The 16,698-nt window shown below is 51.9% G+C and overlaps 2 protein-coding genes and 9 non-coding genes across 12 annotated transcripts; all 11 read right to left on the bottom strand.

Annotated features, from left to right (window-relative positions):
* Window positions 1–184: 184 nt before the first annotated feature.
* CWC25 (CWC25 spliceosome associated protein) lies at window positions 185–7,106 on the bottom strand. 2 transcript variants are annotated; one of them, XM_086626542.1, is made up of 10 exons: window positions 7,057–7,106; window positions 6,576–6,748; window positions 6,152–6,388; window positions 5,850–5,919; window positions 5,207–5,334; window positions 4,897–4,966; window positions 4,247–4,437; window positions 3,558–3,644; window positions 2,313–2,498; window positions 185–1,057 (listed from the first exon to the last, which is right to left on the bottom strand). In XM_086626542.1, the coding sequence occupies exons 1-10, from the start codon at window positions 7,072–7,074 to the stop codon at window positions 943–945; spliced, it is 1,275 nt and encodes a 424-aa protein (XP_086482668.1). In that variant the 5' UTR covers window positions 7,075–7,106; the 3' UTR covers window positions 185–942. The 2 variants fall into 2 exon arrangements, with proteins under 2 accessions (XP_086482668.1, XP_086482669.1); XM_086626543.1 differs by having other exon boundaries at window positions 2,313–2,474.
* Window positions 7,107–8,819: 1,713 nt separating this feature from the next.
* TRNAC-GCA (transfer RNA cysteine (anticodon GCA)) lies at window positions 8,820–8,891 on the bottom strand. The gene has a single exon. It is a non-coding gene; the product is annotated as a tRNA-Cys (tRNA).
* A 383-nt stretch (window positions 8,892–9,274) lies between these two features.
* Window positions 9,275–9,346, bottom strand: TRNAC-GCA (transfer RNA cysteine (anticodon GCA)). Its single transcript has one exon. It is a non-coding gene; the product is annotated as a tRNA-Cys (tRNA).
* A 348-nt stretch (window positions 9,347–9,694) lies between these two features.
* Window positions 9,695–9,766, bottom strand: TRNAC-GCA (transfer RNA cysteine (anticodon GCA)). Its single transcript has one exon. It is a non-coding gene; the product is annotated as a tRNA-Cys (tRNA).
* Window positions 9,767–10,425: 659 nt separating this feature from the next.
* TRNAC-GCA (transfer RNA cysteine (anticodon GCA)) lies at window positions 10,426–10,497 on the bottom strand. The gene has a single exon. It is a non-coding gene; the product is annotated as a tRNA-Cys (tRNA).
* A 379-nt stretch (window positions 10,498–10,876) lies between these two features.
* On the bottom strand, window positions 10,877–10,948 carry TRNAC-GCA (transfer RNA cysteine (anticodon GCA)). The gene has a single exon. It is a non-coding gene; the product is annotated as a tRNA-Cys (tRNA).
* A 429-nt stretch (window positions 10,949–11,377) lies between these two features.
* TRNAC-GCA (transfer RNA cysteine (anticodon GCA)) lies at window positions 11,378–11,449 on the bottom strand. The gene has a single exon. It is a non-coding gene; the product is annotated as a tRNA-Cys (tRNA).
* Window positions 11,450–11,744: 295 nt separating this feature from the next.
* TRNAC-GCA (transfer RNA cysteine (anticodon GCA)) lies at window positions 11,745–11,816 on the bottom strand. Its single transcript has one exon. It is a non-coding gene; the product is annotated as a tRNA-Cys (tRNA).
* A 2,034-nt stretch (window positions 11,817–13,850) lies between these two features.
* RPL23 (ribosomal protein L23) lies at window positions 13,851–15,706 on the bottom strand. Its single transcript, XM_086626535.1, has 5 exons — window positions 15,650–15,706; window positions 15,335–15,418; window positions 14,910–15,038; window positions 14,187–14,300; window positions 13,851–13,966 (listed from the first exon to the last, which is right to left on the bottom strand). Exons 1-5 carry the CDS (start codon window positions 15,660–15,662, stop codon window positions 13,884–13,886), a joined length of 423 nt encoding a protein of 140 aa, XP_086482661.1. The 5' UTR covers window positions 15,663–15,706; the 3' UTR covers window positions 13,851–13,883.
* LOC147526936 (small nucleolar RNA SNORA21) lies at window positions 14,618–14,750 on the bottom strand. Its single transcript, XR_015222877.1, has one exon. It is a non-coding gene; the product is annotated as a small nucleolar RNA SNORA21 (small nucleolar RNA).
* A 372-nt stretch (window positions 15,707–16,078) lies between the features above and the next one.
* Window positions 16,079–16,150, bottom strand: TRNAC-GCA (transfer RNA cysteine (anticodon GCA)). The gene has a single exon. It is a non-coding gene; the product is annotated as a tRNA-Cys (tRNA).
* Between the last annotated feature and the right edge of the window lie 548 nt (window positions 16,151–16,698).

The raw sequence follows: 16,698 nt of genomic DNA, 5'->3' as shown, positions 1-16,698 counted from the left end.
CGGGGAGCTCCGTGCGGGCGGCACCGGGGCCGGGGCCTGCGGGCGGGAGCGAGCCAGGCGCCGGCACCAACCCGAAAAGAGGCGGTTACAGCCGGTTCCGGCCTGCCAGGCCCTCCCCGACCCTTCCCTTTGACAGCGAGGTTCACCTCCGCCCCTCCCACCCCCCAAAAGCCACAAAGAACAGTTAAAAATGACAGTAAAGTTTCTTAATTTAAAAAAAGAAAAACAAAAAAAAAAGGATCTACAGTGCTGTACATATACACATTACTTACATTACAAAATCCCAGAGAAATACGTGCTGTACCAGCTACGCTCTGCTCGTTTCCTTTCCCTTCGAAGCAGCCTCCTTTGGGTCAAACATCACTCAAATCTGTGAGCAACCAAATAACGGCTACAGACATTTCGCAGACTCGTCGAACATCGCCCCCCCAAACCCACGCATGAGACAGTGACAGCACTGAACAGGATTTTGTCCGCCACTCGTGTAGCTTTATCAAATTCCATGAAATTAACGCACCCGCGAATCTGTTCTGCTCCCGTTTCTAAGGACTAACAAAAATAGGTCTTTTGCTCCGTCACGCGAAGAGCTTGGACAGTCTGCCCAAGCAGTTATCACCCGGCATAATCTGATAATAACAATATACAAAAATAATCCCAGTCAAGGTGCGGAGAGAAGGAAAACATCTGGCAATACGTTAAAAATAGAAGACAAGGGCTCACGAGTTCTCCAGCAAAGGTTTGCTTGCAAGGTCGTACTCGTTACAAAACTATTCGCGATGCCAGAAGTCCAGAACACGCCGCGGGCTGCAGCACGGAATTCCAGCCCCTCTTTGGGAGACGGTAACTGTTCCTGCAGAGAGCAGCGAGTCTGTGCTGGAGGTGTCTCACCTTTGGAATAAGTGTCCGTTTAACTTCTGCCCAGGAGCAGAGGGAGAACAAGTTTCATCTCTGCATGAAGTTTTTTTCCAAGGCAGCAGGGGTTCTCTGAAGGGAGTGGATATTGCGCTTCACCCGATCTTCTAGGGTGGAAGTAGATGCACTCTCTAGTTTTAAGCGACTGCAGAAAATCGAACCAAAGAAAGAAATCAGAATCTCTTTCCAAACATTACACCCTTTCTAGCAGGATTCACCATCCCCAAGTCATCCACCTAAATTAATCTAGCAAAGAAAACAGCAAGTTATTTCCTCTTAAAGCCTGCACTGCAAGAGCTGAATAGCTTTTAGTTTGGCTTGTAGCAGATTCAATGCCTTATTTAAGGTCAGTGCTCAGAAATATAGTCAGTAGCTCTCAAGCCTCCTCCATCTTCCAAATATAATGAACCGTTAATTACAAACGCATCCATCGCGGGGGACTTGGTTGCTTTCTGTGAAGCAAACGAGGGAAAAGCAACGCGATCCTGAACTGAGGGCAGCAGTCCTCTGGGAAGCTGCATGCCAGAGCTCACGCTCTGAATGACTACAGGAACCACAGGAGCGAGAAGGGATCCTTGGGACCACTCGCTTTCTTTTACTCCTCCAGATCACACTCCTGTGCTTTTTGGAACCATCTCCTCACGCCCAACTCCCTCTCCAAACATGCCAACAGACACCGTGTGTCAGCTCAACCAGATTCTTCTGCATGAGGAAACACACAAAAAACCCTCTCCACCAGAGATTTTGCTCATGGAGAAAACCTACTGTGATTTTAAGCCACCCTTGAGTGATCCTAGCTCTAGATAGTTTCAGGAATTAGTGTACGTTCTCTGATTAATTCACAGAGCCTGGAGAACATGCTGCAGCAACTCCAAAAGACACAACGCTGGCCATAGGATCTTTCTCACACACTACTGCACTTCCTGGAAGGTCTCGTGCCACTCCAATTTCCTCTGTCTGCCATATTCACAAGGACTGTAAGTTACCACCTGTGCTTAGAAATGGTCTTATTTCTTGTTGAGTACAGGTCTCAGTCCCACAAGCCCTTGAGATACAGGCTCCCAGTGGCCTTGCAGACCTAAGACTGTTGCAAGGTCCTAAAACCAGAGAAATTCCTAATATCTGCATGTAAATCACTCCTAGACGTTCTTGCAGTTTGGCAAAAAATAACTGATTACCGGTTTCAGAGTCTGGCTACCAAGGCCATCATAGGAATCACTATTTTTGGGATTAAGAAAAGAATTTGGGAAGAGTGGATGTCACTACTTCTACTGTACACCACAGCAAAGGTGGATTTTATACCATAGTCTGAAACATCTCAAATGCTGAGGCCATCACTCACTCCTGAGAAGCTGTGGCCCATGTTTCCCCTGAACGAAAAAACAATAAGAGACACTCACTTAAAGAACTTTCCATCTCTGGAGTCGAGTTTCTCCAGTTCTCGCTCCAGCTCCTCCTCCTTTCGGTGTTTCCTGAGGTTATTTGCTCTCTCCTCTTCCCGCCACTTGGCATTTTCCACCATTTCCTGGCGTTTACGCTCTAGTTCCTCTGGAGAGATCTTTCTGTTCGTGTAGAAAACACCACTGCTGTGAATCGATAGCACGCTGGGCCCCACCCCCCTCTTGCTTTCCATTCTTTGAGATGATTTACACCCCCCAAAATTCGGGGTGTTTAACAGGTCTTTTCCTTTGGTAGCAAATTAGCAAAGCTTGTAAGTGCAGGTCTAACTGTCCTGCTTTACCACACCCCCAGAAAGAACCTGGTTTCCTCCTCTTTTCAGCCTTCCTGGTTTTAATTGACTGGTAAAATGATGCTGTCGAGGTCACATTTTCCTGGTGACAGTGACACAGAATGCTTCTAATTAACAGTCTGTGGGACAAAAGACTGACCTCACCTTCCTGCCTTGCACAGTGATGGAAACACATGGAGAACCAACAGCCACGTGAGTTGGCTTGGGAAGCTGACCAAGGTGTTATAGAATCATAGAATGGTTTGGGTTGGAGGGGACCTCAAAGATCATCCAGTTCCAACCCCCTGCCATGGGCAGGGACACCCTCCACTACACCAGGTTGCTCAAAGCCTCATCCAACCTGGCCTTGAACACTGCCAGGGATGGGGCAGCCACAGCTTCTCTGGCCAACCTGCTCCAGTGCCTCAGCACCCTGTGAGTGAAAAATTTCTTCCTTATATCCAATCTATATCTCCCCTCTTTCAGTTTAAAGCCATTGCCCCATGTCCTGTCACTACACACCCTTGCCAAAGTCCCTCTCCAGCTTTCCTGTAGCCCCTTTAGGCACTGGGAGGCTGCAATAAGATCACCCCAGAGCCTTCTCTTCTCCAGGCTGAACAGCCCCAACTCTCTCAGCCTGTCTCCATAGCAGAGGTGCTCCAGCCCTCGGATCATCTCCGTGGCCTCCTCTGGACCCGCTCCAACAGCTCCATGTCCTTCTTGTGTCAGTGTTAACTAACAATCAAGCTCAAGAACACCAAACTGAGCACTTCAGGACTGTCTGCTTGACATTCTGGACATCCGATCCCATCCATTTAGTTAACAGAATAAAATTTGGTTCACAGATCACACCCAGCTGTTCCACAAGAACCAGGGCAATTTCCATCCAAAAGCAGAGGAACAAGATCCCGCTTACCTTGTGTAACCCGGAGCATGCTGTCGTCGATAGCTCTTTTTAGGGGAAGGGCTTCTAGCTCTCCCTTTCTCCTCCCGACTGTTATGTCTGAAACCCAGAAACACCCTCTTTTTAGGGCAGATGAACACACGTTATCACACCTCTAAACCTTCCCCAGATCTTTCGTATACATTCTGAAACCAAGATGTCTCCTGTAATTACAGAACCGTTACCTGTCTGTTTTGAAAATAAATTCTAACGACTCTTATTGTACTGTAAATTTCCCATCAAATAGATTACTCAGTTTTAATTATTTCATCAGCCAACAATAAATATATTTATTATATATAAATAATGCTGGTGTCTGATCTTACCAGCATTTAGCTAAGATAACTCAACAATTATACTTTTTGAAGAGAATCGTTAGCCCAAATAAAGCACAGGTACAAGCAACACCCAAAGGGTGCACTTAGAAGGAGGGTGTCCCAACTGGAGAGCACAATTGCAGACAGCAGTTGCTCCTGGTGCCCTCCAGGAGCTAACCCATGTGCTCCTGCACAACTGGGTAGCTCCTGCCTTTCCATCCAGAACTGAGCAATAACGTGGTCAGAACGCTAAAGTGGCAGAAAGGGACTGGGTAAGAGGGATTTTGATTCCAGAGAACTCCCCCACCAGCAGCCCCAGGTTTATGTTATCCAGGTTAGACTCACTGTTTACTGTGTCTAGAAGGAGATCTTGACCCCCTGCATCCAGACTGCTCCGAATTCTTCTTGCTGGAGCGCCTCTGAGGGGAGCGGGACTGGCTCCTGGACCTGGAGCGGTCCCGGTGATGGTGGGGGGCCCTCTCCTGGCCAGCGGCTGGAGAGCTCCGAGATCTGTGGCTCTGGTCGGAGTCTCTAACCTGGAATTGAAAAGTGTGTTTCAGGAGAGACGTCTTGTAGGAGCACAATGTAAGGCCACAGAGGAGACCTCAGACTAGGCTACGTGCAGGAAGGTTTGCATTTACTCATCTCACTTCCTAGGTTCTTATTAACACCTGTGCCTAAAAAGATAATTTCTGTATGATGTTCATTAACTGAACCTCCAAGGGAGCCACGCAGAGTAAACAGATATGTGACTCTGTGAAGAGAAACCAAATAAAACTCAACTTGAACTCAGAGCAGAGAAAAGTCCTGCCACGATCTGAACAACTTGAGTTTCAAGGCTCAGATGGCTCCAAATGGAATCTGAACTTTATTATTCCATGTTCCCCTCGTAATCCTCTTCTGGCCGGCGAAGCAGTCTTGCATCAAACTGCCAAAACTCTTGCTCTTTCCTAACTCAGGGCACTGAAAGAGCTGTGTGAAACACCTGTGCTTACTTGTAAGCCATAGCCCGGGACTTTGGAAGGAGCAGGTTTCCAGGAGGAACTGTTCATCCTTTTCTGAGACCTACAGAGAAAACAGAACAGTACTTTTGAAACAGATTAAACTCAAGAATACAATTTTTTTTTAACATTAAAATGTCATAAAAATAATTTAATAATAATGTAAGTAACATATAGAAACATTTAGGCAAATTAAGAGTATTAATTAGGAAGATACAACTCAGAGAGAACTAGAAAAAGACAAGAAAACCAAACAAATTAACCAGGAGTCATGACATTTTTACTATAAAACCTCAAAACATACTTATTTTTGCTTCGCTCATCATCACTGCTGTCACTTTCACTGCTAGAACTGCGATGTCGATGTTTCTTGTGCTTCTTCTTCTTCTCTTTCTTCTTCTTTTTCTCTTTTTTATCTAAACTGTTTTGCAGCTATAAAGCAAGACACCATCTCATTAGTAATAATGACTGTCTCTACACGTGGGCAGTCAGTACCATGAGGCAAAGCAACAGAGTTTTCTGTGGAAAGGCTCCTGGAACAAAACCTAAACTATTTAGCAAGGTCCTCTGAGCTTAGTGAAGTCTGCCCTCACGTCAGTTTGGTATCAGTGTGTGGCAAATCCCATGCCTGTGCTCACTCCCTAGTACTAAATCAACAATTATTCACCAGCTAAAACCACCCCATGCACACCAGAAGAGCAAGAAGGGTAAAATAACACTGAATTTGAAAGCAAAAGAATTAAATTCCTGCTGAGAGACTGATAAGGAACCTTGCTCTACTATATCAGTACTACAAAAAGCTGAATTTATTCTGGTTTGTTTTTGGGAGTAAGGAAACAGAACTCAGCTCCTTGTCCTAAACAATAATAATTCTGACCGATGATCCTCTCCTTGGTTCAGTGTATTTTATGCTTTGAGTCTGTAAAGGAGTACTGAGATACACCTACCAATTCTTTGATTTTCTTCATTTTAACAGGATTATTCAAAACCTCTCTCTTCTTTTCCTCCTCTCTCTTTCTAAAGCAGAAAAAAGAAATGCAGTATTTTCAAACAAGTGAAAAGATCATATTTTCATGAAAGATACCTATCAAGCACAAGCTCTAAAAACACATAAAGCAGCAAAACAGGCAAGTTCTACAGATTAAGCAAAACAGCAATCTTTAGAAAGACAGGAAAGTCAGTTCTCAGTGAGCTGTTACTAGTGATGCTTTGTCTGACCTACTACTGCTTTTCACTCCACAGGCAGTACCTTATCATGAAAAGTGGATCCTCCCGGATTTTGTTGGCCATATCTAGGACAGAATTGGCCCCCGTCTTGGCGAAAATGGAACCTGGGAGAAGTCCTGTCTCACTGGAACAGCCAGCATCCTTGTCTTCTGCCTTCTCAAAGACGTATTTGTCCACAGGGCGACCCATAAGATACTCCTCTCTGTTCACCATGCCTCCAGGACCTTGATACATCCACTCCAGCTTCTCTTCTCTTTTCCTGTTGCAAAGACGACCATCTTATTTGTCTTCTCACAGTTCTAAAGTTACGTTTTAAGGCACTGGAAACATTTCAGCATCGGAGACATTCAACGCTTGGCTCGCATAGGCACCAGGAGCACCAGACAGAGCTTGCCCCCAGCAAGGGCTGGTAGCCACCGGCCTGGGGACCACCAGCACCACCTCACCTGACAGTGCCCATGTCCTCAGCGTATCGCTGCATCTCCTCACGCGCTCGCTCCTCCTGCAGCTCCCGCTGCAGCTCCTCGATCTTCTTCCGCTCGGCCTCATGCTTCTGCTCGGCTTTCCACACTTTCTCCACATTGCGCAGGGTCTGGGGGTGCCAGCTCTTCTTCAGGTTCTGCAGGAGGAGGAGGAGCGGAACGGGACTGGTAACAAACGGCCGCTTCTCCTCGCCGGTGGCCAACGGAGGGGGTGGCCCGCTCAGAGCCGCGCTCGCCCACAGCCCCACCGCCCCAGAGAGCGGCACACGCTCGTTCCCGCCCCACCGAGACCCGCTCGGCCCCAGGCCCCGCTGCCAGAGGCACGGAAAGGCCGCAGGCCCCGGCGGACCCGCGCCCGACGGATCGCGAGCCCGGCCCGGGGCCCCGAGCCCCGGGGGAGACTCCCGGTCCCTCCCCGCTGCCCCCCGCCCGCTCCCCTCCTCACCAGATCGCCTCCCCCCATGGCGGCGGTGGGGCGAGCGCTTCCTCCGCCGCTACCGGGCCTGGACGTGCGTCATCAGGACGCGCCGCGCCTCCGCCCGTTCCGCGCGGCGCGGCTCAGAGACGTCACTTCCGCCGCGGCGCGGAGGGGAGACGGCAAGATGGCGGCCGGAGCGGAGCGGAACCCCCGGTAGGGAAAAAGGAAAAGCTGAACGCACCAGCGTGGCGGAGCCGGTCGGGCGGCGCGGAGAACACGGGGAGCCCCGTCCCGCGGGGGCCGTGCGCGGTCCGTTTGCCGCAGCAGTGGCCGGTCCCCCGAGGGTGCAGCTCGAATCCGGGTGCCCCTTTGCACCCGGAGGGTTCCGCCACATCCAGCCCCAGGCCTTTGGGGTGCGCGAAGGGAGGATCCCGGTCAGCCGAACACGTCCCGCCGCTGATGGGGTTTAGGGCCACCCTGGTGTTAGCCAGCAGTAAAGGGGTTAAAGCTTTTGTGTAAGAGTTTCATGGAGGGTTTAGGGAGAGATCCGGGGGAGATGTACCCCCTGTACACCCCAGACCCAAAAGAAAGGGGCGGAGGAAGAAGAGAACTGAGTGTGCGAAGGAATTCACATGTAAAGCGAGAGAAAATGAACCGATTGTTTCAGAATATGTAAATAAGTTATGAATTATGCATGTTGTAGTGCATAACTAATTTTCTGTCCAGAAGCCGGGTGTGCACATGAGGAGGAGAAATCCCCCGTGCACCCAGCGCTGCAATAAAGAATGGCGCTTTCTAAAACTCCAGACCGAGTCTTGGGAAGTTCAGTTTCCTTTCCAGGTATCACTGGCTCAGCAGGAGAAAACTGTTCCCTCCAAAGCGCCCTGCGGTGGGAGTATCGGGTTTGCATGTAGGCGAGATGATCTTCAGGTTCTTTCCCAACTTAAATGAGTCGATATCCATGCTATTCTGCTGCGCACACCAGGTGAAAAACTGGTTTGTTTTTGTTTCGCGCTGTAATTAAGACAAGATTCGAGCCTGTTCCAAATGAGGTTGGTGGAAGCAATTCCAAAGAAGCGCCTGGGGGTTCGGGTTAGTAATTTGAACGGGATGTAATTCATGGGGCAGGTTTGTCCGGGTGTTACAATGACAATAACGGCTCACTGCAGCTCCCGCAGCCTTCCCGGCTGTTCCTCCGGCCTCCCTGCTCCCGCACAGCCGCGTTCGCACAGCCCCGGGGCTCCGCAGCCCCTGGCAGCGGCCCGGCGTGGGGCTAGAACCTGTGACGTCCCAGTTCCCAGCCCGGCGCGTTGCCCCTGAGCCATCTGTTCCCGCCAAAGGCCCCTCCCCTCGCAGCCCCGCGCCGGGGGCGCAGCTCAGGGGTAGAGCGTCAGCCTCCGAGCGGAGAGGTCGCGAGTTCGAGCCCCGCGGGCGTACACACAGCGGAGGCTGCAGACTGATTTATCCATCACAGCCCCAGCGACCTTCTGAAAACACTTCAGCAGAGATTCCCCTCCTCTAGACGGACATTATACACGCTTATTCCTATTTAAATTAACGGCAATTACTCAGACAGGAAAAACTAGACCAGCAGCACCTCTGTTGAGCTGGCTTGTTTGTGTGTATGTGCACTATTCAGGAGAGGAGAGGGAAAAGTGTCAAAGTCTGATTTCATGCTTGGCAAAAGATCACCAAGTGATTTCCAAGATCTCAGAGGGTTAAAAAAGTCTCTCCATTGTCTGTCTGTGAGGAGACTTTGGAAGAAGAAATGGTGAAAAAGCAGCTAAAGGAGGGGGCACCTGGAGTTGAACCAGGGACCTCTTGATCTGCAGTCAAATGCTCTACCACTGAGCTATACCCCCCTGGCACAGCACCTGTGCAAGGAGGTTTTAAAAACGTTTCTATAGAAAGACCAGTTTCTACATCCACTGGCCAGACTGTTTTACAGAACAGCCTCCTGTGCACCTTCGTGCGCCTGCAAAAGAGTGCAAAGGGAGTTAAATGTAATAAATTATGATAAACATGGTTACTACACAGAATTAAGAACAGACAGAAGTACACACAAGACGGTGAGTAGTTACTCACATGGTGCACACCCCCTGCAGTTTCCTAATAGTCAGGGGCTCAATATCTTGAGTAATGGAGCTCAGAAACCAACGCTGAATGCACAGCACAAGCCACCAGACCCCAAAAGAGCTCTCCATCTTCCTTCTATGACAAAAGGAAGGTTGAAGGAGATGAAAAGAGGGGGCACCTGGAGTTGAACCAGGGACCTCTTGATCTGCAGTCAAATGCTCTACCACTGAGCTATACCCCCCTGGCACAACACCTGCACAAGGTGGTTTTAAAAATATTTCTACAGAGCCAAGTTTCTACATCCATTGCCTGGACTCTTCCACTTGACAGCCCCCTGGGCACCTTCATGTGCCTGCCAAAGGCTGTAAGGAGAATCACTACAGAGAATCATAAACAGAGAGGAGTACACACGAACGGGGATGTGTCTGGCGTGGTGCACAGCTCCTGCAGTTTGAGGCTCAGTTCCTGAGATACTGCAGCTCAGAAACCAACGCTCAGTGCGCAGCACCAGCCACCAGACCCCAGAAGAGCTCTCCGTCTTCCTTCCATGACAAATGTTGGCAAAAGGAAGGTTGAAGGAGAGGAAAAGAGGGGGCACCTGGAGTTGAACCAGGGACCTCTTGATCTGCAGTCAAATGCTCTACCACTGAGCTATACCCCCCTGGCACAACACCTGCGCAAAGAGGTTTCAAAAACGTTCAGATGGTATGTTTTTATGTCCACTGGTTGGATTTTATTACTTGACAGCCCCCTGTGCACCTTCATGTGCCTGCAAAAGGGTGCAAAGCGAGTTAAATATAATAAATTATGATAAACATGGTTACTACACAGAATTAAGAACAGACAAAAGTACACACAAGACTGTGAGTAGTTACTTACACAGTGCACAACCCCTGCAGTTTCCTAATAGTCAGGAGCTCAATATCTTGAGTAACAGAGCTCAGAAACCAAAGCTTAGCACACAGCACAAGCCACCAGACCCCAGAAGAGCTCTCCATCTTCTTTCTGTGACAAAAGGAAGGTTGAAGGAGAGGAAAAGAGTGGCATGCAATGATAGGACAAGGGGAAATGGATCTAAGTTGGAACATAGGAGGTTCTGCTTAAACATGAGGAAGAATTTCTTCCCAGTAAGGGTAACAGAACACTGGAACAGGCTGCCCAGAGAGGTTGTGGAGTCTCCTTCTCTGGAAATGTTCCAAACCCACCTGGACGCATTCTTGTGGGATCTGATCTAGGTGGTCCTGCTCTGGCAGTGGGATTGGACTAGATGATCCTTTGAGGTCCCTTCCAATCTCTGACATTCTAAGATTCTGTGAAAAGAGGGGGCACCTGGAGTTGAACCAGGGACCTCTTGATCTGCAGTCAAATGCTCTACCACTGAGCTATACCCCCCTGGCACAACACCTGCGCAAAGAGGTTTCAAAAACGTTCAGATGGTATGTTTTTATGTCCACTGGTTGGATTTTATTACTTGACAGCCCCCTGTGCACCTTCATGTGCCTGCAAAAGGGTGCAAAGCGAGTTAAATATAATAAATTATGATAAACATGGTTACTACACAGAATTAAGAACAGACAAAAGTACACACAAGACTGTGAGTAGTTACTTACACAGTGCACAACCCCTGCAGTTTCCTCATAGTCAGAGGCTCAATATCTTGAGTAACAGAGCTCAGAAACCAAAGCTTAGCACACAGCACAAGCCACCAGACCCCAGAAGAGCTCTCCATCTTCTTTCTTTGACAAAAGGAAGGTTGAAGGAGAGGAAAAGCAGGGGGCACCTGGAGTTGAACCAGGGACCTCTTGATCTGCAGTCAAATGCTCTACCACTGAGCTATACCCCCCTCCTGCACACCTGCTTGTGCACCAACAAAACAATTTAAACTATGTTCTTCCTCAGTTTTTCACTTCTCTGTTCCATACAAACCAAACCCTGCTGCAGAAATCGCAAACCTGAAATCTGAGAGCAGCCAAGACACTGAGTCCTTATGCTCCAACACAGGACACAGACACTGTCTCTCTGCGTCACTTACCAGGCGACCTTGGCCCAGTTCCTCCCAGCTCACACTCTTTCCTCTCCCAGTTGCACTCAGTTCTCTCTGAGCACTCTATAACTCAACACAGCAACTACCTCGGTCTGAACTTTTCCCCACAATTTTTAGCTCTTACTGTAACATGAAAAAGCAGTAATAGGAAAGGAAGCAGAGGTGATGTTATCAGCTAGCCTTCCAGTGAACAAACACCCCAAATCCCCAACAAAAAAAGGATTTTTGAGGGGGCACCCGGATTTGAACCGGGGACCTCTTGATCTGCAGTCAAATGCTCTACCACTGAGCTATACCCCCTGTCTGCTGTATTCCATCCCAGCAGGAAGCTCCCTGGGAATTACCAACAATCACATCAAACACCCACAAATTAATCCCAATCCCAGCACAAAACAGCAGCTTCCCATGAAAAACTCACCTCTCCTCTCAATCCCCCCACTCTCAGCCCTCTTCTCTCCTGGGAAGCTGCTGCTTTACCTCTGGCCAGCACCTGATCGAACAGAGGACGGAACCTGCAGGCAGTTTGGAGAAGGAAAAAACATTGAAGTAAAGAGCTCCGAACCAACTTTTTCTGGAGAAAAAGGAGGAGAAGGGGAGGGGGCGCCCGGATTTGAACCGGGGACCTCTTGATCTGCAGTCAAATGCTCTGCCCCTGAGCTACACCCCCACCTGTGCAGCATCCCAGGTGCAGCTCCTGCTCTGCACTCCCCGGGCAGCCCTGCTGCATTCCTGCCTGTGCTTGCTGCGCCTGCAGCGCTGCCTCTGCCCAGCAGCCCTCTCCTCACCCCTCCTTTTACCTTCACCACCTCCCAGCCTCTCAACCACACCTGCAGCCACACTGCTGGAGGCAAAGCTGATGGATTCCCAGTTCTTTTGCTCTAAAGTGTCCCATCACAGAGAAGAACCCTTTTAAACACTGACTTCAAAACACCGATGAACGCACAGAGCTGCACCTCTGTTTGCTCTCCAGGTGTGCCCTGCCATCAGGGAGCACACCAGCCACGCAGAGGAATCACTTGCCACACCACCTCCCACACTGCCCAGTGCCTCTCTGTCCTCCCCAGCTGACAGCCCCAGGACAGGGGACACAGGAAAACAAACACCCAAAGTGTTTAACACGACTGTCGCGCCATGCCCTGCCTCAGCGACTCTGCATGAGTCAAAAACCCAGCACAAGCTGTTAGAACAGGTCGGGGGGAACACTTTCATTTTCATGGTGGTTTCTTACTCATCAGCAGGTCTCTGCATCTCTCCCCAGGTCTGAGGAGCAGCTCCTTCATCGCCACTGCACTGGAAAGACATTCACCTCTCAGACAGACACGGACTTCGACCACAGGTTTGGAGTGTTGTGGTGACAGCCAGAGCGCCCGTCGTACCCGTCCGGGGGTTCCAGGTCTGCTGGGAAGGAGCCACAACCGCTCACCTGCTCCGTGGAACAGCCTGTAGAAAAGAGAGTGGCCCTCAGTCCATGCACATCCTTTTGTTTCCCCTCTCGAGCTGCTGCCAGTGCACAGCTCCCAGTTACCCAGCAGGAATGTCTGAGAAACAGTTTTTGGGCTGCAATATTTTGCAGATTCATGTTAGACCAAAGAGCTGTTTAAAAACACCACTGCTTTACAAACCACTGCAATATCCTGGTCCTTGTCCATCATTACCCATGTTTGTGCCACCAAATCTGAGGCTGTGCTCCCTTCTCCACCCTCCCTCCTCCCCTGTAACCCCTCTGAACCCAAAGCATCAGGAGCAGCATAAAGCTCTAAGCAAAGAGAAATGGGTACAGACTCATGTCGGGGCAGATGGAGGGAAGCCCAACCACACCAGGGGCTGCCTGAGGTTCCCCCAGGAACCAGTCAGGGGAGTAGCAACCTGTTGCCTGCCCTGTGGCCCCCAGCAGTGTGTGTGCTGGAGTCAGTCCGGGTGTTACGGGGCAGCAGGGCCATGACACCCCAGACAAAGTCACCCCTACTTTCACTTGCAAGGTACCAGGCAGCCTCCCTACCCCTCCGGTGGCCCTTCTCCAGGAGGACCAGAAAACAAACTGACCCGAAGTTCACATCCAAATACATCCCCGGCTCTGCTTCATCCAGAGAGGAAGAGCAGGAAAACCATTATGACTCCTAGCACGAGGAGCTTTTGCACAGACATACCTTCCAGCTCTGGTCTTGAAACCTTTCTGCTGATCTTCCATCTGCAGTTCCCAGTCGATGATTCCAGGGCCTGTTTCGCCACGGATGGAGGGTTTAGAGGCACGAGCTTCAGCCTGACCTCGGCCAGCAGCAGCGGGTTCCATGTGTCCTCGCACATCTTCAGCAAGGTTTAAGAGACATCCTTCAGAGCTGCTGTCCACCACGAACTCCGCAGCTCATGGCACAGACCAGTTTCAGACACCCTCCCACCGCAGAATCAGACCAGTATCTCTAAGCAGTTAAATTACCCATTCTGGAAAAAAACTCCAGACCTACAATTTTGAGAGCCCTTGTACAAAGGGCTTTTACAGACACCTCCCAGTGTGGGATTATTTTTAGTGCGGGAACCAGCCTGAGAAAGAGACCTGTCACTGAATATTCAAACTCCAAATCCCACTTTCCCGCTCAAGTACGCATCCACAGAAGGAGTTCCATAAAGAGGTTTCCCAGAGCTCACTCCCTCATTGTCCCACTGTCCCGCCCGGCAGAGGAGGCAAGAAAGACACTGCTTGTTTGGTACGAGGACTTTTATTTGATGGAGAACGCGTTTACGCGATGCTCCCTGCGTTGGAGGCGATCCTAGGCCACAGATCCGCACACTCCTTGGCCACAGGGCCTGTGATTGCAGAGCCTGGAAAAGGGAAAAGAGGGAAAAGAGGATGTTAGTAGGTGCTGAGGTGGTTCAGGGTGACGTTTTACACAAACCCTCGCTCAGCCTGACCGTGCTCTCCCGAGGCTGAGGGGAACCCGGGTCCTTTTCAGCAGGAAAAGCCAGGACCCCTGGCAGTGCCAACCTCCTGCCCTTCTCCGCACTCCCCTTTCGCCCGGCGCGGCAGGATCCGTGTCCGTACCTTTCATTTCGCCTTTGTTATTCACGATCACTCCCGCGTTGTCTTCGAAATAGAGGAACACTCCGTCTTTCCTCCGGTACGACTTCCGCTGCCGGATGACCACTGCCGGGTGGACTGCAAGGAGAAACGAGCAGCTCGGAATCCCAAACATCGTGTTATGCGCGTTCCAGCAGCAGATATCCCAGGGATACCATTCTGCTGCAGCATTTAACTCCGTGCACGGGTTCGGGGTCGCTTGGTTGGGTTTTTTTGCAGTTCCTCACTAAAAAAAGCTCCAGTTTACTTAAAACTGACTGTGTAGCACTCACAGCTGCGTCTACACTTGGACAATTCAGTGTTTTTCCACTTTCCCACCTTTATTTCTAAACACACCACCGATTCACAGACAACCTTCTCCTCCAGAGCGGTGGCAAACCTCTTTTTCCAGGGCGGAATGTCCCACCGCTGATTGAAATGAGCAGCACGGGCTGCCACTTCACCCAGAAGCGATGCCCTCGCTCTGCCCTTCCACGACAGCTCGCTGCGCCACGGCACGCAGACCCAGCGAGTGCTTTTCAGAAGGGTGGACCTAGCTCCAGGAATTCCGTGCCCGCTTCCCAAACGGTTTGAGGGGGGAACTGTGCTCCTCTCTGGCGAGCAGCCCACCTCTCCATCCCTGGAAGGAGGGATGTGACAGCACGGGCGGGCTCCTGGCACAGACACAACACTCCTCTCCACACTCACCCTTCTTCCTCAGCTCCGGCTTGCCCTTCTTGACGGTGGCCATCACCATGTCACCCACGCCGGCCGCCGGCAGCCGGTTCAAGCGCCCCTTGATGCCCTTGACAGAGATGATGTACAGGTTCTTGGCGCCTGCGGAGGGACGCGCTGGCATGAACTGGGCTGCCTGGAAAAACGCTTCCCATCCCAAATCACCGATGGAAGCGGCCAGCACAGGCTGTCGTGCCACCCGGAGCGCCGCAGCCGCTGCCTCTTTCAACAACATCCCGCTGAGCCGCGAGCACGGGCCCAACCAGTTCATTTTCAGGCGGAAAAGTGTTTTTTTACAAACTTTTCCAGCAGCTCGTTTTCCTCCGCCTTACAACGGGCGCCTCTTTCCCGCTGGATTGCCCCGGCCCGGCCCCAGTCCCGGTCCCGGCCGCCCTCACCTGTGTTGTCCGCACAGTTGATCACAGCTCCCACCGGGAGACCGAGGGAGATGCGGAACTTCGCACCGGAGGAGCCGCCGCGTCCTGGGGGTCGAGAAGAGCATTAAGAGCCCGGCGGCGGAGCGCCAACAGGCCGCCAGCAGCGGGGAGCCCGCGCCGCCCCGGCAGGGGGTCCGGGATACCGGCTGCGGCCGCCGCTCCCGGCCGTTCGGCGGGAGGCGGCTCCGCCAGATCCCGCCCGAGCAGCGCCGGGGGCGCCCCCCGCCCCGGGACCCCGGATGGAGCCGGATGGAACCGGCCCCGCGCCCGCCTCACCTCGCTTCGACATCTTGGCGCCGGAAGAGACGGCGACCCCCGCGGCACGCCGGGATATGGGCTCGCCCCGCCCACCGCGCGCGGCGGACGTCACGTGACGAAGCCGGCGCGGCGGGGAAGTCACGTGGCGCCGGCAGCGGGGCCCCGCGGCGCCCCCTAGAGGCGGCGGGGAGCGGCGCTCCCCGGTACCGGCGGCACCGGCGGGGGACGGGAGCGGCTGCGGCCCAGCGGGGCTGCGCTCCCCGCTCTGCACGTGTGCCACGGGCTGGCTCCGACCGGGCCCAGCGGTGCAACGGGGCTCCGGGAAAGGCTTTGAGCCCAGACCCCACCGGAAATAATTTGGGGCGAAAATCCTTCTTTTTATAATTTTGCCTTTGGAGGAGGGGAGGGAGAAGAAAGGAGAAGGAAAAGGGGAAGAAAATAAAAACAAGGGGGCACCCGGATTTGAACCGGGGACCTCTTGATCTGCAGTCAAATGCTCTGCCACTGAGCTATACCCCCGGTTACCGAGCGTTTCTCTCCGCTCCGTCTTCACCGCGCAGCGCCCGCGGCGGGACACCCTCCTCGTCCTCCTCCTCTTCCTCCCGCCGGGCCCGTCCTGCTGGGGCCGCCCGGGGAGGGACCGGCGGCCACGACCCCCCTCCCGGTGCCTCTCACACCTGGAGCCGCCGAGCAGGAGGGGTCGGTGCACCGGGTGTCCCCCCTCCCGATGGGCACCGGCAAGGAGCCATGCACGGAGGTTGGGGGGCCGAGAGCGTTAGCAGCAAAAGAGCAGGAATTAGTTGTTTTCCAAGCTAGTGGAAAACATTTGTAGGCAGCCGAGTTATGCCCACGATTCCTGGCTCCTGCCGGGAGCGGTTTCTCAGGAGGGCTGCTGCAGCGTGCGGCATCCCTCGCCGTGCTCTTGACAGCACGTCAAGAAATAAAATTTTCTGTTATCAGAAGGAATCGCCCTTGTCTGGGTTGTGCCTCCACGGGAATTTTTCAGCCCTAGTGATTCTGCAAATTCTGGTGTGATTTAGCTACAAAGTGAAAGAGATTTTTGCCTA

The sequence above is a fragment of the Tauraco erythrolophus genome, chromosome 25, assembly GCF_009769465.1.
Source record: "Tauraco erythrolophus isolate bTauEry1 chromosome 25, bTauEry1.pri, whole genome shotgun sequence".
Taxonomy (NCBI): domain Eukaryota; kingdom Metazoa; phylum Chordata; class Aves; order Musophagiformes; family Musophagidae; genus Tauraco; species Tauraco erythrolophus.
This window is presented reverse-complemented; position numbering and strand designations above follow the sequence as displayed.

Excerpts from the sequence above, each read along its gene's own strand:
- CWC25 (XM_086626542.1), bottom strand. Across the intron at positions 4,967-5,206 it reads GATGAGCGAAGCAAAAATAA|GTCTCAGAAAAGGATGAACA; the intron begins GTATGTTTTGAG and ends TTTTCTCTGTAG. Across the intron at positions 1,058-2,312 it reads AGAGATGGAAAGTTCTTTAA|TCGCTTAAAACTAGAGAGTG; the intron begins GTGAGTGTCTCT and ends GATTTTCTGCAG.
- RPL23 (XM_086626535.1), bottom strand. Across the intron at positions 15,039-15,334 it reads CAACTGTGCGGACAACACAG|GCGCCAAGAACCTGTACATC; the intron begins GTGAGGGCGGCC and ends GTCCCTCCGCAG. Across the intron at positions 13,967-14,186 it reads TAACAAAGGCGAAATGAAAG|GCTCTGCAATCACAGGCCCT; the intron begins GTACGGACACGG and ends TCCCTTTTCCAG.